This window comes from Ranitomeya imitator, chromosome 1 (genome assembly GCF_032444005.1).
Source record: "Ranitomeya imitator isolate aRanImi1 chromosome 1, aRanImi1.pri, whole genome shotgun sequence".
Classification (NCBI taxonomy): Eukaryota; Metazoa; Chordata; class Amphibia; order Anura; family Dendrobatidae; genus Ranitomeya; species Ranitomeya imitator.
The window spans coordinates 11,634,727-11,656,250 of record NC_091282.1 but is presented as its reverse complement, the minus strand read 5'-3'; the positions used below and the strand labels follow the sequence as shown (position 1 = coordinate 11,656,250).

The 21,524-nt window shown below is 51.1% G+C and overlaps 1 protein-coding gene across 2 annotated transcripts in view; it reads left to right on the top strand.

Moving 5' to 3' along the window:
• The window catches only part of LOC138657437 (zinc finger protein ZFP2-like), a 492,419-nt gene that overhangs the window by 433,615 nt on the left and 37,280 nt on the right, over positions 1-21,524 (top strand). The window contains exons 2-4 of one of the 2 annotated variants that reach the window (XM_069745229.1): positions 17,423-17,562; positions 17,865-18,044; positions 19,566-19,689. The exons of the other annotated variant lie outside the window; for it this stretch is intronic. Of the exons in view, the coding sequence (XP_069601330.1) occupies positions 17,473-17,562; positions 17,865-18,044; positions 19,566-19,689 (394 nt within the window). The 5' untranslated portion in view covers positions 17,423-17,472. The remainder of the gene's footprint in view (positions 1-17,422; positions 17,563-17,864; positions 18,045-19,565; positions 19,690-21,524) is intronic. 2 annotated transcript variants of the gene reach the window in all.

The following is a 21,524-nucleotide window of genomic DNA, read 5'->3' as shown; positions in this document are numbered from 1 at the left end:
ATCGGAGCCTTAGTTACAGGATCCATCGGTCGTAGTCGGTGATGTCTTGTAGATGTGATCGCTGCCTTAGTTACAGGATCCATCGGTCGTGGTCGGTGACGTCTTGTAGATGTGATCGGAGTCTTAGTTACAGGATCCATCGGTCGTGGTCGGTGACGTCTTGTAGATGTGATCGGAGCCTTAGTTACAGGATCCATCGGTCGTAGTCGGTGATGTCTTGTAGATGTGATCGGAGCCTTAGTTACAGGATCCATCGGTCGTGGTCGGTGACGTCTTGTAGATGTGATCGGAGCCTTAGTTACAGGATCCATCGGTCGTGGTCGGTGATGTCTTGTAGATGTGATCGGAGCCTTAGTTACAGGATCCATCGGTCGTGGTCGGTGACGTCTTGTAGATGTGATCGGAGCCTTAGTTACAGGATCCATCGGTCGTAGTCGGTGATGTCTTGTAGATGTGATCGCTGCCTTAGTTACAGGATCCATTGGTCGGTGACGTCTTGTAGATGTGATCGGAGCCTTAGTTACAGGATCCATCGGTCGTGGTCGGTGATGTCTTGTAGATGTGATCGCTGCCTTAGTTACAGGATCCATTGGTCGGTGACGTCTTGTAGATGTGATCGGAGCCTTAGTTACAGGATCCATCGGTCGTGGTCGGTGACGTCTTGTAGATGTGATCGGAGCCTTAGTTACAGGATCCATCGGTCGTGGTCGGTGACGTCTTGTAGATGTGATCGGAGCCTTAGTTACAGGATCCATCGGTCGTGGTCGGTGATGTCTTGTAGATGTGATCGGAGCCTTAGTTACAGGATCCATCGGTCGTGGTTGGTGACGTCTTGTAGATGTGATCGGAGCCTTAGTTACAGGATCCATCGGTCGTGGTTGGTGACGTCTTGTAGATGTGATCGGAGCCTTAGTTACAGGATCCATCGGTCGTGGTCGGTGACGTCTTGTAGATGTGATCGGAGCCTTAGTTACAGGATCCATCGGTCGTGGTCGGTGATGTCTTGTAGATGTGATCGGAGCCTTAGTTACAGGATCCATCGGTCGTGGTTGGTGACGTCTTGTAGATGTGATCGGAGCCTTAGTTACAGGATCCATCGGTCGTGGTTGGTGACGTCTTGTAGATGTGATCGGAGCCTTAGTTACAGGATCCATCGGTCGTGGTCGGTGACGTCTTGTAGATGTGATCGGAGCCTTAGTTACAGGATCCATCGGTCGTGGTTGGTGACGTCTTGTAGATGTGATCGGAGCCTTAGTTACAGGATCCATCGGTCGTGGTCGGTGATGTCTTGTAGATGTGATCGGTGCCTTAGTTACAGGATCCATTGGTCGGTGACGTCTTGTAGATGTGATCGGAGCCTTAGTTACAGGATCCATCGGTCGTGGTCGGTGACGTCTTGTAGATGTGATCGGAGCCTTAGTTACAGGATCCATCGGTCGTGGTCGGTGATGTCTTGTAGATGTGATCGGAGCCTTAGTTACAGGATCCATCGGTCGTGGTCGGTGACGTCTTGTAGATGTGATCGGAGCCTTAGTTACAGGATCCATCGGTCGTGGTCGGTGACGTCTTGTAGATGTGATCGGAGCCTTAGTTACAGGATCCATTGGTCGTGGTCGGTGACGTCTTGTAGATGTGATCGGAGCCTTAGTTACAGGATCCATCGGTCGTGGTCGGTGATGTCTTGTAGATGTGATCGGAGCCTTAGTTACAGGATCCATCGGTCGTGGTTGGTGACGTCTTGTAGATGTGATCGGAGCCTTAGTTACAGGATCCATCGGTCGTGGTTGGTGACGTCTTGTAGATGTGATCGGAGCCTTAGTTACAGGATCCATCGGTTGTGGTCGGTGATGTCTTGTAGATGTGATCGGTGCCTTAGTTACAGGATCCATTGGTCGGTGACGTCTTGTAGATGTGATCGGAGCCTCAGATACAGGATCCATCGGTCGTGGTCGGTGACGTCTTGTAGATGTGATCGGAGCCTTAGTTACAGGATCCATTGGTCGTGGTCGGTGATGTCTTGTAGATGTGATCGGAGCCTTAGTTACAGGATCCATCGGTCGTGGTCGGTGACGTCTTGTAGATGTGATCGGAGCCTTAGTTACAGGATCCATCGGTCGTGGTTGGTGACGTCTTGTAGATGTGATCGGAGCCTTAGTTACAGGATCCACCGGTCGTGGTCGGTGACGTCTTGTAGATGTGATCGGAGCCTTAGTTACAAGATTCATCGGTCGTGGTTGGTGACGTCTTGTAGATGTGATCGGAGCCTTAGTTACAGGATCCATCGGTCGTGGTCGGTGACGTCTTGTAGATGTGATCGGAGCCTTAGTTACAGGATCCATCGGTCGTGGTCGGTGATGTCTTGTAGATGTGATCGGTGCCTTAGTTACAGGATCCATTGGTCGATGACATCTTGTAGATGTGATCGGAGCCTTAGTTACAGGATCCATCGGTCGTGGTCGGTGATGTCTTGTAGATGTGATCGGTGCCTTAGTTACAGGATCCATTGGTCGGTGACGTCTTGTAGATGTGATCGGAGCCTTAGTTACAGGATCCATCGGTCGTGGTCGGTGACGTCTTGTAGATGTGATCGGAGCCTTAGTTACAGGACCCATCGGTCGTGGTCGGTGACGTCTTGTAGATGTGATCGGAGCCTTAGTTACAGGATCCATCGGTCGTGGTCGGTGACGTCTTGTAGATGTGATCTGAGCCTTAGTTACAGGATCCATCGGTCGTGGTCGGTGACGTCTTGTAGATGTGATCGGGGCCTTAGTTACAGGATCCATCGGTCGTGGTCGCTGATGTCTTGTAGATGTGATCGTTGCCTTAGTTACAGGATCCATCGGTCGTGGTTGGTGACGTCTTGTAGATGTGATCGGGGCCTTAGTTACAGGATCCATCGGTCGTGGTCGCTGACGTCTTGTAGATGTGATCGTTGCCTTAGTTACAGGATCCATCGGTCGTGGTCGGTGATGTCTTGTAGATGTGATCGGTGCCTTAGTTACAGGATCCATTGGTCGATGACATCTTGTAGATGTGATCGTTGCCTTAGTTACAGGATCCATCGGTCGTGGTCGGTGATGTCTTGTAGATGTGATCGGTGCCTTAGTTACAGGATCCATTGGTCGATGACATCTTGTAGATGTGATCGGAGCCTTAGTTACAGGATCCATCGGTCGTGGTCGGTGACGTCTTGTAGATGTGATCGGAGCCTTAGTTACAGGATCCATCGGTCGTGGTCGGTGACGTCTAGTAGATGTGATCGGACCTTTAGTTACAGGATCCATCGGTCGTGGTCGCTGACGTCTTGTAGATGTGATCGTTGCCTTAGTTACAGGATCCATCGGTCGTGGTCGGTGACGTCTTGTAGATGTGATCGGAGCCTTAGTTACAGGATCCATCGGTCGTGGTCGGTGACGTCTTGTAGATGTGATCGGAGCCTTAGTTACAGGACCCATCGGTCGTGGTCGGTGACGTCTTGTAGATGTGATCGGAGCCTTAGTTACAGGATCCATCGGTCGTGGTCGGTGACGTCTTGTAGATGTGATCTGAGCCTTAGTTACAGGATCCATCGGTCGTGGTCGGTGACGTCTTGTAGATGTGATCGGGGCCTTAGTTACAGGATCCATCGGTCGTGGTCGCTGACGTCTTGTAGATGTGATCGTTGCCTTAGTTACAGGATCCATCGGTTGTGGTTGGTGACGTCTTGTAGATGTGATCGGAGCCTTAGTTACAGGATCCATCGGTCGTGGTCGGTGATGTCTTGTAGATGTGATCGGTGCCTTAGTTACAGGATCCATTGGTCGATGACATCTTGTAGATGTGATCGGAGCCTTAGTTACAGGATCCATCGGTCGTGGTCGGTGACGTCTTGTAGATGTGATCGGAGCCTTAGTTACAGGATCCATCGGTCGTGGTCGGTGACGTCTAGTAGATGTGATCGGAGCTTTAGTTACAGGATCCATCGGTCGTGGTCGGTGACGTCTTGTAGATGTGATCGGAGCCTTAGTTACAGGATCCATCGGTCGTGGTCGCTGACGTCTTGTAGATGTGATCGTTGCCTTAGTTACAGGATCCATCGGTCGTGGTCGCTGACGTCTTGTAGATGTGATCGGAGCCTTAGTTACAGGATCCATCGGTCGTGGTCGGTGACGTCTTGTAGATGTGATCGGAGCCTTAGTTACAGGACCCATCGGTCGTGGTCGGTGACGTCTTGTAGATGTGATCGGAGCCTTAGTTACAGGATCCATCGGTCGTGGTCGGTGACGTCTTGTAGATGTGATCTGAGCCTTAGTTACAGGATCCATCGGTCGTGGTCGGTGACGTCTTGTAGATGTGATCTGAGCCTTAGTTACAGGATCCATCGGTCGTGGTTGGTGACGTCTTGCAGATGTGATCAGAGCCTTAGTTACAGGATCCATCGGTCGTGGTCAGTGACGTCTTGTAGATGTGATCGGAGCCTTAGTTACAGGATCTATCGGTCGGTGACGTCTTGCAGATGTGATCAGAGCCTTAGTTACAAGATCCATCGGTCGTGGTCGGTGACGTCTTGTAGATGTGATCAGAGCCTTAGTTACAAGATCCATCGGTCGTGGTCGGTGACGTCTTGTAGATGTGATCGGAGCCTTAGTTACAGGATCCATCGGTCGTGGTCGGTGACGTCTTGTAGATGTGATCGGAGCCTTAGTTACAGGATCCATCGGTCGTGGTCGGTGACGTCTTGTAGATGTGATCGGAGCCTTAGTTACAGGATCCATCGGTCGTGGTCGGTGACGTCTTGTAGATGTGATCGGAGCCTTAGTTACAAGATCCATCGGTCGTGGTCGGTGACGTCTTGTAGATGTGATCGGAGCCTTAGTTACAGGATCCATCGGTCGTGGTCGGTGACGTCTTGTAGATGTGATCGGAGCCTTAGTTACAGGATCCATCGGTCGTGGTCGGTGACGTCTTGTAGATGTGATCGGAGCCTTAGTTACAGGACCCATCGGTCGTGGTCGGTGACGTCTTGTAGATGTGATCGGAGCCTTAGTTACAGGATCCATCGGTCGTGGTCGGTGACGTCTTGTAGATGTGATCTGAGCCTTAGTTACAGGATCCATCGGTCGTGGTCGGTGACGTCTTGTAGATGTGATCTGAGCCTTAGTTACAGGATCCATCGGTCGTGGTTGGTGACGTCTTGCAGATGTGATCAGAGCCTTAGTTACAAGATCCATCGGTCGTGGTCGGTGACGTCTTGTAGATGTGATCGGAGCCTTAGTTACAGGATCTATCGGTCGGTGACGTCTTGCAGATGTGATCAGAGCCTTAGTTACAAGATCCATCGGTCGTGGTCGGTGACGTCTTGTAGATGTGATCAGAGCCTTAGTTACAAGATCCATCGGTCGTGGTCGGTGACGTCTTGTAGATGTGAACGGAGCCTTAGTTACAGGATCCATCGATCGTGGTCGGTGACGTCTTGTAGATGTGATCGGAGCCTTAGTTACAGGATCCATCGATCGTGGTCGGTGACGTCTTGTAGATGTGATCGGAGTCTTAGTTACAGGATCCATCGGTCGTGGTCGCTGACGTCTTGTAGATGTGATCGGAGCCTTAGTTACAGGATCCATCGGTCGTGGTCGGTGACGTCTTGTAGATGTGATCGGAGCCTTAGTTACAGGATCCATCGGTCGTGGTCGGTGACGTCTTGTAGATGTGATCGGTGCCTTAGTTACAGGATCCATCGGTCGTGGTCGGTGACGTCTTGTAGATGTGATCGGAGCCTTAGTTACAGGATCCATCGGTCGTGGTCGGTGACGTCTTGTAGATGTGATCGGAGCCTTAGTTACAGGATCCATCGGTCGTGGTCGGTGATGTCTTGTAGATGTGATCGGTGCCTTAGTTACAGGATCCATTGGTCGGTGACGTCTTGTAGATGTGATCGGAGCCTTAGTTACAGGATCCATCGGTCGTGGTCGGTGACGTCTTGTAGATGTGATCGGAGCCTTAGTTACAGGATCCATCGGTCGTGGTCGGTGATGTCTTGTAGATGTGATCGGAGCCTTAGTTACAGGATCCATCGGTCGTGGTCGGTGACGTCTTGTAGATGTGATCGGAGCCTTAGTTACAGGATCCATCGGTCGTGGTTGGTGACGTCTTGTAGATGTGATCGGAGCCTTAGTTACAGGATCCATCGGTCGTGGTCGGTGACGTCTTGTAGATGTGATCGGAGCCTTAGTTACAGGATCCATCGGTCGTGGTCGGTGATGTCTTGTAGATGTGATCGGAGCCTTAGTTACAGGATCCATCGGTCGTGGTTGGTGACGTCTTGTAGATGTGATCGGAGCCTTAGTTACAGGATCCATCGGTCGTGGTTGGTGACGTCTTGTAGATGTGATCGGAGCCTTAGTTACAGGATCCATCGGTTGTGGTCGGTGATGTCTTGTAGATGTGATCGGTGCCTTAGTTACAGGATCCATTGGTCGGTGACGTCTTGTAGATGTGATCGGAGCCTCAGATACAGGATCCATCGGTCGTGGTCGGTGACGTCTTGTAGATGTGATCGGAGCCTTAGTTACAGGATCCATCGGTCGTGGTCGGTGATGTCTTGTAGATGTGATCGGAGCCTTAGTTACAGGATCCATCGGTCGTGGTCGGTGACGTCTTGTAGATGTGATCGGAGCCTTAGTTACAGGATCCATCGGTCGTGGTTGGTGACGTCTTGTAGATGTGATCGGAGCCTTAGTTACAGGATCCACCGGTCGTGGTCGGTGACGTCTTGTAGATGTGATCGGAGCCTTAGTTACAAGATTCATCGGTCGTGGTTGGTGACGTCTTGTAGATGTGATCGGAGCCTTAGTTACAGGATCCATCGGTCGTGGTCGGTGACGTCTTGTAGATGTGATCGGAGCCTTAGTTACAGGATCCATCGGTCGTGGTCGGTGATGTCTTGTAGATGTGATCGGTGCCTTAGTTACAGGATCCATTGGTCGATGACATCTTGTAGATGTGATCGGAGCCTTAGTTACAGGATCCATCGGTCGTGGTCGGTGATGTCTTGTAGATGTGATCGGTGCCTTAGTTACAGGATCCATTGGTCGGTGACGTCTTGTAGATGTGATCGGAGCCTTAGTTACAGGATCCATCGGTCGTGGTCGGTGACGTCTTGTAGATGTGATCGGAGCCTTAGTTACAGGACCCATCGGTCGTGGTCGGTGACGTCTTGTAGATGTGATCGGAGCCTTAGTTACAGGATCCATCGGTCGTGGTCGGTGACGTCTTGTAGATGTGATCTGAGCCTTAGTTACAGGATCCATCGGTCGTGGTCGGTGACGTCTTGTAGATGTGATCGGGGCCTTAGTTACAGGATCCATCGGTCGTGGTCGCTGATGTCTTGTAGATGTGATCGTTGCCTTAGTTACAGGATCCATCGGTCGTGGTTGGTGACGTCTTGTAGATGTGATGGGGGCCTTAGTTACAGGATCCATCGGTCGTGGTCGCTGACGTCTTGTAGATGTGATCGTTGCCTTAGTTACAGGATCCATCGGTCGTGGTCGGTGATGTCTTATAGATGTGATCGGTGCCTTAGTTACAGGATCCATTGGTCGATGACATCTTGTAGATGTGATCGTTGCCTTAGTTACAGGATCCATCGGTCGTGGTCGGTGATGTCTTGTAGATGTGATCGGTGCCTTAGTTACAGGATCCATTGGTCGATGACATCTTGTAGATGTGATCGGAGCCTTAGTTACAGGATCCATCGGTCGTGGTCGGTGACGTCTTGTAGATGTGATCGGAGCCTTAGTTACAGGATCCATCGGTCGTGGTCGGTGACGTCTAGTAGATGTGATCGGAGCTTTAGTTACAGGATCCATCGGTCGTGGTCGCTGACGTCTTGTAGATGTGATCGTTGCCTTAGTTACAGGATCCATCGGTCGTGGTCGGTGACGTCTTGTAGATGTGATCGGAGCCTTAGTTACAGGATCCATCGGTCGTGGTCGGTGACGTCTTGTAGATGTGATCGGAGCCTTAGTTACAGGACCCATCGGTCGTGGTCGGTGACGTCTTGTAGATGTGATCGGAGCCTTAGTTACAGGATCCATCGGTCGTGGTCGGTGACGTCTTGTAGATGTGATCTGAGCCTTAGTTACAGGATCCATCGGTCGTGGTCGGTGACGTCTTGTAGATGTGATCGGGGCCTTAGTTACAGGATCCATCGGTCGTGGTCGCTGACGTCTTGTAGATGTGATCGTTGCCTTAGTTACAGGATCCATCGGTCGTGGTTGGTGACGTCTTGTAGATGTGATCGGAGCCTTAGTTACAGGATCCATCGGTCGTGGTCGGTGATGTCTTGTAGATGTGATCGGTGCCTTAGTTACAGGATCCATTGGTCGATGACATCTTGTAGATGTGATCGGAGCCTTAGTTACAGGATCCATCGGTCGTGGTCGGTGACGTCTTGTAGATGTGATCGGAGCCTTAGTTACAGGATCCATCGGTCGTGGTCGGTGACGTCTAGTAGATGTGATCGGAGCTTTAGTTACAGGATCCATCGGTCGTGGTCGGTGACGTCTTGTAGATGTGATCGGAGCCTTAGTTACAGGATCCATCGGTCGTGGTCGCTGACGTCTTGTAGATGTGATCGTTGCCTTAGTTACAGGATCCATCGGTCGTGGTCGCTGACGTCTTGTAGATGTGATCGGAGCCTTAGTTACAGGATCCATCGGTCGTGGTCGGTGACGTCTTGTAGATGTGATCGGAGCCTTAGTTACAGGACCCATCGGTCGTGGTCGGTGACGTCTTGTAGATGTGATCGGAGCCTTAGTTACAGGATCCATCGGTCGTGGTCGGTGACGTCTTGTAGATGTGATCTGAGCCTTAGTTACAGGATCCATCGGTCGTGGTCGGTGACATCTTGTAGATGTGATCTGAGCCTTAGTTACAGGATCCATCGGTCGTGGTTGGTGACGTCTTGCAGATGTGATCAGAGCCTTAGTTACAGGATCCATCGGTCGTGGTCAGTGACGTCTTGTAGATGTGATCGGAGCCTTAGTTACAGGATCTATCGGTCGGTGACGTCTTGCAGATGTGATCAGAGCCTTAGTTACAAGATCCATCGGTCGTGGTCGGTGACGTCTTGTAGATGTGATCAGAGCCTTAGTTACAAGATCCATCGGTCGTGGTCGGTGACGTCTTGTAGATGTGATCGGAGCCTTAGTTACAGGATCCATCGGTCGTGGTCGGTGACGTCTTGTAGATGTGATCGGAGCCTTAGTTACAGGATCTATCGGTCGGTGACGTCTTGCAGATGTGATCAGAGCCTTAGTTACAAGATCCATCGGTCGTGGTCGGTGACGTCTTGTAGATGTGATCAGAGCCTTAGTTACAAGATCCATCGGTCGTGGTCGGTGACGTCTTGTAGATGTGAACGGAGCCTTAGTTACAGGATCCATCGGTCGTGGTCGGTGACGTCTTGTAGATGTGATCGGAGCCTTAGTTACAGGATCCATCGGTCGTGGTTGGTGACGTCTTGTAGATGTGATCGGAGCCTTAGTTACAGGATCCATCGGTCGTGGTCGGTGACGTCTTGTAGATGTGATCGGAGCCTTAGTTACAGGATCCATCGGTCGTGGTCGGTGACGTCTTGTAGATGTGATCGGAGCCTTAGTTACAGGATCCATCGGTCGTGGTCGGTGACGTCTTGTAGATGTGATCGGAGCCTTAGTTACAGGATCCATCGATCGTGGTCGGTGACGTCTTGTAGATGTGATCGGAGCCTTAGTTACAGGATCCATCGATCGTGGTCGGTGACGTCTTGTAGATGTGATCGGAGTCTTAGTTACAGGATCCATCGGTCGTGGTCGCTGACGTCTTGTAGATGTGATCGGAGCCTTAGTTACAGGATCCATCGGTCGTGGTCGGTGACGTCTTGTAGATGTGATCGGTGCCTTAGTTACAGGATCCATCGGTCGTGGTCGGTGACGTCTTGTAGATGTGATCGGAGCCTTAGTTACAGGATCCATCGGTCGTGGTCGGTGACGTCTTGTAGATGTGATCGGAGCCTTAGTTACAGGATCCATCGGTCGTGGTCGGTGATGTCTTGTAGATGTGATCGGTGCCTTAGTTACAGGATCCATTGGTCGGTGACGTCTTGTAGATGTGATCGGAGCCTTAGTTACAGGATCCATCGGTCGTGGTCGGTGACGTCTTGTAGATGTGATCGGAGCCTTAGTTACAGGATCCATCGGTCGTGGTCGGTGATGTCTTGTAGATGTGATCGGAGCCTTAGTTACAGGATCCATCGGTCGTGGTCGGTGACGTCTTGTAGATGTGATCGGAGCCTTAGTTACAGGATCCATCGGTCGTGGTTGGTGACGTCTTGTAGATGTGATCGGAGCCTTAGTTACAGGATCCATCGGTCGTGGTCGGTGACGTCTTGTAGATGTGATCGGAGCCTTAGTTACAGGATCCATCGGTCGTGGTCGGTGATGTCTTGTAGATGTGATCGGAGCCTTAGTTACAGGATCCATCGGTCGTGGTTGGTGACGTCTTGTAGATGTGATCGGAGCCTTAGTTACAGGATCCATCGGTCGTGGTTGGTGACGTCTTGTAGATGTGATCGGAGCCTTAGTTACAGGATCCATCGGTCGTGGTCGGTGATGTCTTGTAGATGTGATCGGTGCCTTAGTTACAGGATCCATTGGTCGGTGACGTCTTGTAGATGTGATCGGAGCCTCAGATACAGGATCCATCGGTCGTGGTCGGTGACGTCTTGTAGATGTGATCGGAGCCTTAGTTACAGGATCCATCGGTCGTGGTCGGTGATGTCTTGTAGATGTGATCGGAGCCTTAGTTACAGGATCCATCGGTCGTGGTCGGTGACGTCTTGTAGATGTGATCGGAGCCTTAGTTACAGGATCCATCGGTCGTGGTTGGTGACGTCTTGTAGATGTGATCGGAGCCTTAGTTACAAGATTCATCGGTCGTGGTTGGTGACGTCTTGTAGATGTGATCGGAGTCTTAGTTACAGGATCCATCGGTCGTGGTCGGTGACGTCTTGTAGATGTGATCGGTGCCTTAGTTACAGGATCCATCGGTCGTGGTCGGTGACGTCTTGTAGATGTGATCGGTGCCTTAGTTACAGGATCCATCGGTCGTGATCGGTGACGTCTTGTAGATGTGATCAGAGCCTTAGTTACAGGATCCATCGGTCGTGGTCGGTGACGTCTTGTAGATGTGATCGGAGCCTTAGTTACAGGATCCATCGGTCGTGGTCGGTGACGTCTTGTAGATGTGATCGGTGCCTTAGTTACAGGATCCATCGGTCGTGGTCGGTGACGTCTTGTAGATGTGATCGGAGCCTTAGTTACAGGATCCATCGGTCGTGGTCGGTGACGTCTTGTAGATGTGATCGGAGCCTTAGTTACAGGATCCATCGGTCGTGGTCGGTGATGTCTTGTAGATGTGATCGGTGCCTTAGTTACAGGATCCATTGGTCGGTGACGTCTTGTAGATGTGATCGGAGCCTTAGTTACAGGATCCATCGGTCGTGGTCGGTGACGTCTTGTAGATGTGATCGGAGCCTTAGTTACAGGATCCATCGGTCGTGGTCGGTGATGTCTTGTAGATGTGATCGGAGCCTTAGTTACAGGATCCATCGGTCGTGGTCGGTGACGTCTTGTAGATGTGATCGGAGCCTTAGTTACAGGATCCATCGGTCGTGGTTGGTGACGTCTTGTAGATGTGATCGGAGCCTTAGTTACAGGATCCATCGGTCGTGGTCGGTGACGTCTTGTAGATGTGATCGGAGCCTTAGTTACAGGATCCATCGGTCGTGGTCGGTGATGTCTTGTAGATGTGATCGGAGCCTTAGTTACAGGATCCATCGGTCGTGGTTGGTGACGTCTTGTAGATGTGATCGGAGCCTTAGTTACAGGATCCATCGGTCGTGGTTGGTGACGTCTTGTAGATGTGATCGGAGCCTTAGTTACAGGATCCATCGGTCGTGGTCGGTGATGTCTTGTAGATGTGATCGGTGCCTTAGTTACAGGATCCATTGGTCGGTGACGTCTTGTAGATGTGATCGGAGCCTCAGATACAGGATCCATCGGTCGTGGTCGGTGACGTCTTGTAGATGTGATCGGAGCCTTAGTTACAGGATCCATCGGTCGTGGTCGGTGATGTCTTGTAGATGTGATCGGAGCCTTAGTTACAGGATCCATCGGTCGTGGTCGGTGACGTCTTGTAGATGTGATCGGAGCCTTAGTTACAGGATCCATCGGTCGTGGTTGGTGACGTCTTGTAGATGTGATCGGAGCCTTAGTTACAGGATCCATCGGTCGTGGTCGGTGACGTCTTGTAGATGTGATCGGAGCCTTAGTTACAAGATTCATCGGTCGTGGTTGGTGACGTCTTGTAGATGTGATCGGAGCCTTAGTTACAGGATCCATCGGTCGTGGTCGGTGACGTCTTGTAGATGTGATCGGAGCCTTAGTTACAGGATCCATCGGTCGTGGTCGGTGATGTCTTGTAGATGTGATCGGTGCCTTAGTTACAGGATCCATTGGTCGATGACATCTTGTAGATGTGATCGGAGCCTTAGTTACAGGATCCATCGGTCGTGGTCGGTGATGTCTTGTAGATGTGATCGGTGCCTTAGTTACAGGATCCATTGGTCGGTGACGTCTTGTAGATGTGATCGGAGCCTTAGTTACAGGATCCATCGGTCGTGGTCGGTGACGTCTTGTAGATGTGATCGGAGCCTTAGTTACAGGATCCATCGGTCGTGGTCGGTGATGTCTTGTAGATGTGATCGGAGCCTTAGTTACAGGATCCATCGGTCGTGGTCGGTGACGTCTTGTAGATGTGATCGGAGCCTTAGTTACAGGATCCATCGGTCGTGGTTGGTGACGTCTTGTAGATGTGATCGGAGCCTTAGTTACAGGATCCATCGGTCGTGGTCGGTGACGTCTTGTAGATGTGATCGGAGCCTTAGTTACAGGATTCATCGGTCGTGGTTGGTGACGTCTTGTAGATGTGATCGGAGCCTTAGTTACAGGATCCATCGGTCGTGGTCGGTGACGTCTTGTAGATGTGATCGGAGCCTTAGTTACAGGATCCATCGGTCGTGGTCGGTGATGTCTTGTAGATGTGATCGGTGCCTTAGTTACAGGATCCATTGGTCGATGACATCTTGTAGATGTGATCGGAGCCTTAGTTACAGGATCCATCGGTCGTGGTCGGTGACATCTTGTAGATGTGATCGGAGCCTTAGTTACAGGATCCATCGGTCGTGGTCGCTGACGTCTTGTAGATGTGATCGTTGCCTTAGTTACAGGATCCATCGGTCGTGGTCGGTGACGTCTTGTAGATGTGATCGGAGCCTTAGTTACAGGATCCATCGGTCGTGGTCGGTGACGTCTTGTAGATGTGATCGGAGCCTTAGTTACAGGACCCATCGGTCGTGGTCGGTGACGTCTTGTAGATGTGATCGGAGCCTTAGTTACAGGATCCATCGGTCGTGGTCGGTGACGTCTTGTAGATGTGATCTGAGCCTTAGTTACAGGATCCATCGGTCGTGGTCGGTGACGTGTTGTAGATGTGATCGGGGCCTTAGTTACAGGATCCATCGGTCGTGGTCGCTGACGTCTTGTAGATGTGATCGTTGCCTTAGTTACAGGATCCATCGGTCGTGGTTGGTGACGTCTTGTAGATGTGATCGGGGCCTTAGTTACAGGATCCATCGGTCGTGGTCGCTGACGTCTTGTAGATGTGATCGTTGCCTTAGTTACAGGATCCATCGGTCGTGGTCGGTGATGTCTTGTAGATGTGATCGGTGCCTTAGTTACAGGATCCATTGGTCGATGACATCTTGTAGATGTGATCGTTGCCTTAGTTACAGGATCCATCGGTCGTGGTCGGTGATGTCTTGTAGATGTGATCGGTGCCTTAGTTACAGGATCCATTGGTCGATGACATCTTGTAGATGTGATCGGAGCCTTAGTTACAGGATCCATCGGTCGTGGTCGGTGACGTCTTGTAGATGTGATCGGAGCCTTAGTTACAGGATCCATCGGTCGTGGTCGGTGACGTCTAGTAGATGTGATCGGAGCTTTAGTTACAGGATCCATCGGTCGTGGTCGCTGACGTCTTGTAGATGTGATCGTTGCCTTAGTTACAGGATCCATCGGTCGTGGTCGGTGACGTCTTGTAGATGTGATCGGAGCCTTAGTTACAGGATCCATCGGTCGTGGTCGGTGACGTCTTGTAGATGTGATCGGAGCCTTAGTTACAGGACCCATCGGTCGTGGTCGGTGACGTCTTGTAGATGTGATCGGAGCCTTAGTTACAGGATCCATCGGTCGTGGTCGGTGACGTCTTGTAGATGTGATCTGAGCCTTAGTTACAGGATCCATCGGTCGTGGTCGGTGACGTGTTGTAGATGTGATCGGGGCCTTAGTTACAGGATCCATCGGTCGTGGTCGCTGACGTCTTGTAGATGTGATCGTTGCCTTAGTTACAGGATCCATCGGTCGTGGTTGGTGACGTCTTGTAGATGTGATCGGAGCCTTAGTTACAGGATCCATCGGTCGTGGTCGGTGATGTCTTGTAGATGTGATCGGTGCCTTAGTTACAGGATCCATTGGTCGATGACATCTTGTAGATGTGATCGGAGCCTTAGTTACAGGATCCATCGGTCGTGGTCGGTGACGTCTTGTAGATGTGATCGGAGCCTTAATTACAGGATCCATCGGTCGTGGTCGGTGACGTCTAGTAGATGTGATCGGAGCTTTAGTTACAGGATCCATCGGTCGTGGTCGGTGACGTCTTGTAGATGTGATCGGAGCCTTAGTTACAGGATCCATCGGTCGTGGTCGCTGACGTCTTGTAGATGTGATCGTTGCCTTAGTTACAGGATCCATCGGTCGTGGTCGCTGACGTCTTGTAGATGTGATCGGAGCCTTAGTTACAGGATCCATCGGTCGTGGTCGGTGACGTCTTGTAGATGTGATTGGAGCCTTAGTTACAGGACCCATCGGTCGTGGTCGGTGACGTCTTGTAGATGTGATCGGAGCCTTAGTTACAGGATCCATCGGTCGTGGTCGGTGACGTCTTGTAGATGTGATCTGAGCCTTAGTTACAGGATCCATCGGTCGTGGTCGGTGACGTCTTGTAGATGTGATCTGAGCCTTAGTTACAGGATCCATCGGTCGTGGTTGGTGACGTCTTGCAGATGTGATCAGAGCCTTAGTTACAGGATCCATCGGTCGTGGTCGGTGACGTCTTGTAGATGTGATCGGAGCCTTAGTTACAGGATCTATCGGTCGGTGACGTCTTGCAGATGTGATCAGAGCCTTAGTTACAAGATCCATCGGTCGTGGTCGGTGACGTCTTGTAGATGTGCTCAGAGCCTTAGTTACAAGATCCATCGGTCGTGGTCGGTGACGTCTTGTAGATGTGATCGGAGCCTTAGTTACAGGATCCATCGGTCGTGGTCGGTGACGTCTTGTAGATGTGATCGGAGCCTTAGTTACAGGATCCATCGGTCGTGGTCGGTGACGTCTTGTAGATGTGATCGGAGCCTTAGTTACAGGATCCATCGGTCGTGGTCGGTGACGTCTTGTAGATGTGATCGGAGCCTTAGTTACAAGATCCATCGGTCGTGGTCGGTGACGTCTTGTAGATGTGATCGGAGCCTTAGTTACAGGATCCATCGGTCGTGGTCGGTGACGTCTTGTAGATGTGATCGGAGCCTTAGTTACAGGATCCATCGGTCGTGGTCGGTGACGTCTTGTAGATGTGATCGGAGCCTTAGTTACAGGACCCATCGGTCGTGGTCGGTGACGTCTTGTAGATGTGATCGGAGCCTTAGTTACAGGATCCATCGGTCGTGGTCGGTGACGTCTTGTAGATGTGATCTGAGCCTTAGTTACAGGATCCATCGGTCGTGGTCGGTGACGTCTTGTAGATGTGATCTGAGCCTTAGTTACAGGATCCATCGGTCGTGGTTGGTGACGTCTTGCAGATGTGATCAGAGCCTTAGTTACAAGATCCATCGGTCGTGGTCGGTGACGTCTTGTAGATGTGATCGGAGCCTTAGTTACAGGATCTATCGGTCGGTGACGTCTTGCAGATGTGATCAGAGCCTTAGTTACAAGATCCATCGGTCGTGGTCGGTGACGTCTTGTAGATGTGATCAGAGCCTTAGTTACAAGATCCATCGGTCGTGGTCGGTGACGTCTTGTAGATGTGAACGGAGCCTTAGTTACAGGATCCATCGGTCGTGGTCGGTGACGTCTTGTAGATGTGATCGGAGCCTTAGTTACAGGATCCATCGGTCGTGGTTGGTGACGTCTTGTAGATGTGATCGGAGCCTTAGTTACAGGATCCATCGGTCGTGGTCGGTGACGTCTTGTAGATGTGATCGGAGCCTTAGTTACAGGATCCATCGGTCGTGGTCGGTGACGTCTTGTAGATGTGATCGGAGCCTTAGTTACAGGATCCATCGGTCGTGGTCGGTGACGTCTTGTAGATGTGATCGGAGCCTTAGTTACAGGATCCATCGATCGTGGTCGGTGACGTCTTGTAGATGTGATCGGAGCCTTAGTTACAGGATCCATCGATCGTGGTCGGTGACGTCTTGTAGATGTGATCGGAGTCTTAGTTACAGGATCCATCGGTCGTGGTCGCTGACGTCTTGTAGATGTGATCGGAGCCTTAGTTACAGGATCCATCGGTCGTGGTCGGTGACGTCTTGTAGATGTGATCGGAGCCTTAGTTACAGGATCCATCGGTCGTGGTCGGTGACGTCTTGTAGATGTGATCGGGGCCTTAGTTACAGGATCCATCGGTCGTGGTCGGTGACGTCTTGTAGATGTGATCGGGGCCTTAGTTACAGGATCCATCGGTCGTGGTCGGTGACGTCTTGTAGATGTGATCGGAGCCTTAGTTACAGAATCCATCGGTCGTGGTTGGTGACGTCTTGTAGAGGTGATTGGAGCCTTAGTTACAGGATCCATCGATCGTGGTCGCTGACGTCTTGTAGATGTGATCGGAGCCTTAGTTACAGGATCCATCGATCGTGGTCGGTGACGTCTTGTAGATGTGATCGGAGTCTTAGTTACAGGATCCATCGGTCGTGGTCGGTGACGTCTTGTAGATGTGATCGGAGCCTTAGTTACAGGATCCATCGGTCGTGGTCGGTGACGTCTTGTAGATGTGATCGGAGCCTTAGTTACATTGTCATATTCACTTCAGAATGAGTGAAAGAAATCCAGATGCCATTGCTGCAGACATTTTCCTTTATTTTAGGTAACTCTATTCGTCCATAAAAGTCAGCACGTTTTGGTCTCCCAATGCCTTTATCTAGCCGTATAAATAGAGATATTTGCATTCTGGATCTCACGTTATATTGTCTCATATATTTTCCATCTTCTCCTTCATCATGAAGACGCCGGCAGGACGAGATCCCTCCAGCTGATCCAGTGCTCCTCGTCCTGAATGACCCCGAGGATGGACGAGGACGGGGATGAGACCACCAGAAGATTATTCCACTTCGCCCTGGAGATCATCTCCCTGCTGAGCGGAGAGGTAACTCCTCTACATTTCTATCAGCTTTATTGTGTTCTGTGACAAGTCCGACATCCAGAATAGAGAGAAGGATTCTTTACTGTAAGAGCAGTGATTGTGTGGAGCTCTCTGCCCGGAGGAGTTGTCATGGGGATTCCCTATAAGAGCTGTAGAGGGGCCGGGATGTCTGTCCGGAGGGGAATAATATTCCCGGTTATGGCCCCAGATTACTGGAGACGGTTATTGATCCCGGGATTTCTACTGATTGTCAGATCTGGAGTCGGGAAGGAATCTTCTCCCTAAGTGTCTCTCTCCATACACAGGATTACACAATAGTGAGGAAGACACCGGGGGACGGTGTGACTCCCATCATCCATCTCCAGGAGTCAGGAGGGCGGAGCCCGGGCCCCATCACAGAGCCTCCCCCGCACTCCCTGCTACATGAGAGGAACAAGAAGATCCTGGAGCTCAGCAACAAGATGATTGAGCTGCTGAGCGGAGAGGTGACTGCTGGGAGATTATACAGGACTGGAGGATTCTGGGTGATGAGCGGAGAGGTGACTGCTGGGACATTATACAGGACTGGAGGATTCTGGGTGATGAGCGGAGAGGAGACTGCTGGGACATTATACAGCACTGGATGATTCTGGGTGATGAGCGGAGAGGTGACTGCTGGGACATTATACAGCACTGGAGGATTCTGGGTGATGAGCGGAGTGGTGACTGCTGGGACATTATACAGCACTGGAGGATTCTGGGTGATGAGCGGAGAGGTGACTGCTGGGACATTATACAGCACTGGAGGATTCTGGGTGATGAGCGGAGAGGTGACTGCTGGGAGATTATACAGGACTGGAGGATTCTGGGTGATGAGCGGAGAGGTGACTGCTGGGACATTATACAGCACTGGAGGATTCTGGGTGATGAGCGGAGAGGTGACTGCTGGGACATTATACAGCACTGGAGGATTCTGGGTGATAAGCGGAGAGGTGACTGCTGGGAGATTATACAGGACTGGAGGATTCTGGGTGATGAGCGGAGAGGTGACTGCTGGGACATTATACAGCACTGGAGGATTCTGGGTGATGAGCGGAGAGGTGACTGCTGGGACATTATACAGCACTGGAGGATTCTGGGTGATACCGGAGAGGTGACTGCTGGGACATTATACAGGACTGGAGGATTCTGGGTGATGAGCGGAGAGGTGACTGCTGGGACATTATATAGCACTGGAGGATTCTGGGTGATGAGCGGAGAGGTGACTGCTGGGACATTATACAGGACTGGAGGATTCTGGGTGATGAGCGGAGAGGTGACTGCTGGGACATTATACAGCACTGGAGGATTCTGGGTGATGAGCGGAGAGGTGACTGCTGGGACATTATACAGGACTGGAGGATTCTGGGTGATGAGCGGAGAGGTGACTGCTGGGAGATTATACAGGACTGGAGGATTCTGGGTGATGAGCGGAGAGGTGACTGCTGGGACATTATACAGCACTGGAGGATTCTGGGTGATGAGCGGAGAGGTGACTGCTGGGACATTATACAGGACTGGAGGATTCTGGGTGATGAGCGGAGAGGTGACTGCTGGGACATTATACAGCACTGGAGGATTCTGGGTGATGAGCGGAGAGGTGACTGCTGGGACATTATACAGGACTGAGGGATTTTGGGTGATGAGCGGAGAGGTGACTGCTGGGACATTATACAGGACTGGAGGATTCTGGGTGGTGAGCGGAGAGGTGACTGCTGGGACATTATACAGCACTGGAGGATTCTGGGTGATGAGCGGAGAGGTGACTGCTGGGACATTATACAGCACTGGAGGATTCTGGGTGGTGAGCGGAGAGGTGACTGCTGGGACATTATACAGCACTGGAGGATTCTGGGTGATGAGCGGAGAGGTGACTGCTGGGACATTATACAGCACTGGAGGATTCTGGGTGATGAGCGGAGAGGTGACTGCTGGGACATTATACAGCACTGGAGGATTCTGGGTGATGACGGTGTGGCTGTTGTCAGGTTCCTATAAGGTGTCAGGACGTCGCTGTCTATCTCTCCATGGAGGAGTGGGAGTATCTAGAAGGACACCAGGATCGGTACCAGGATGTGATGATGGAGGAGCTCCGGCCTCTTACACCACGAGGTGAGAGGCTCCTTGTTGGCTCCGGTGGATGTGATGACGTCTCTCCGGCGTCGTCCTATAATAGATGAGTTTTCTCCAGATTTGCTCCGGTTTTCTCTACATTTTCTCCGTCTGACAACAGCTTTCATTTCCTGATTATTTCCTTCTGATCTGTGAGTCGCGGTTTCTCTGCTGTTGTCTCGTCTTCATCAGTCTTGAGTCTTCGTCCTTCTTCTTTCAGAATCTTTCTCCTTCCTTAGAGCCTCGGTCACATTTTCTCTGCAGATGTCCCGTCCTTCTGTCCGTTCTGTCCTGTGAGTTCTTTCCCTAAGTCTGTCGTGGATTGTTACTCAGCAGAGTCGGGGTTAATTTACAGGTGATTTTCCCCCTAATCCGCTGTCGCTCGTCCGTCCCTCAGAATCTCATCATTGGTCGTGGTTGGCGTCCGGCTCCTCCTTCTTGGCTGACACTTGTGTGCCCCATGGGAAATAGGATATGCAAATTTCCTCTCCCCAGATACAGAGAAGGGTCTCTAGCGCCTCCTATAGGATGCAGCAATCCCAGAAATCAATATCAATGTTTCAGCCTCATCCTGATGGGGCAAATTTCCATTTTTGCAGTTTTTCCTCCTCTTCTTCCATAAGACATAACATTCTTATTTTCCATCCACAGACGTTTGAGATCTTGTGTTTTTTTGCATCATGGATTTTTCATTTTACCGTATAATTTGCTGATAAACAGGAAAAAAATCCTGATGCAGTGAAACAATTAATAAAAAAAATTAATTTCCACATTTATTTTTTGTTTTTTTTTCTCGGCATTTATTGGGCGGTAAGAACGACCTCGCTGCGATTTTCTGGGTCAGTTATGGTGACACCAATCTTGTGTGTGGTTTTATATATTTTCTGGATTATAATATTAGCCCTTTCCCTGAGGTCATATCCATCTCTAATGCTGAGCTGGCTGTCAGTCAGTGCCGGCTCTAATGCTGAGCTGGCTGTCAGTCAGTGCCAACTCTAATGCTGAGCTGGCTGTCAATCAGTGCCGGCCCTAATGCTGAGCTGGCTGTCAGTGAGTGCCGGCCCTAATGCTGAGCTGGCTGTCAATCAGTGCCGGCTCTAATGCTGAGCTGGCTGTCAGTCAGTGCCGGCCCTAATGCTGAGCTGGCTGTCAGTCAGTGCCGGCTCTAATGCTGAGCTGGCTGTCAGTCAGTGCCGACTCTAATGCTGAGCTGGCTGTCAGTCAGTGCCGACTCTAATCCTGAGCTGGCTGTCAGTCAGTGCCGACTCTAATGCTGAGCTGGCTGTCAATCAGTGCCGGCTCTAATGCTGAGCTGGCTGTCAGTCAGTGCCAGCTCTAATGCTGAGCTGGCTGTCAGTCAGTGCCAGCTCTAATGCTGAGCTGGCTGTCAGTCAGTGCCAGCTCTAATGCTGAGCTGGCTGTCAGTCAGTGCCGGGGCCGCGGTAACAGCCGCCGCTGTCTATACACTGAGCGGTGACTGTAGCTGCTTCAGCTGAAACTTTATGACTGGAAGCCGAACGCTGCTGAGTGGGACTAAAGTTAATTTCCTCTCACTGCTGACACCGGACAGGTTCAATATGTTAGTAACCTGCCGGTTAACCCCATGTTTGCAGGTTATTACCATTATTTTACATGACAGGTTCCCTTTAAATGTCGCTGTCAGGCTGTCAGCAGCGGTGAAGTTGTGAAAGAGCAGGAATCTGAGCTCACTCCACAGACGCGCACCTGGCATCCTCTATGCATAAACACCAGATATCAGGAAGGGGTTAACAAGCTTTATCACATGACGTCAGAATGCACGGACGGGGTTGTCACGAATCCCCTGACCGCTGTCA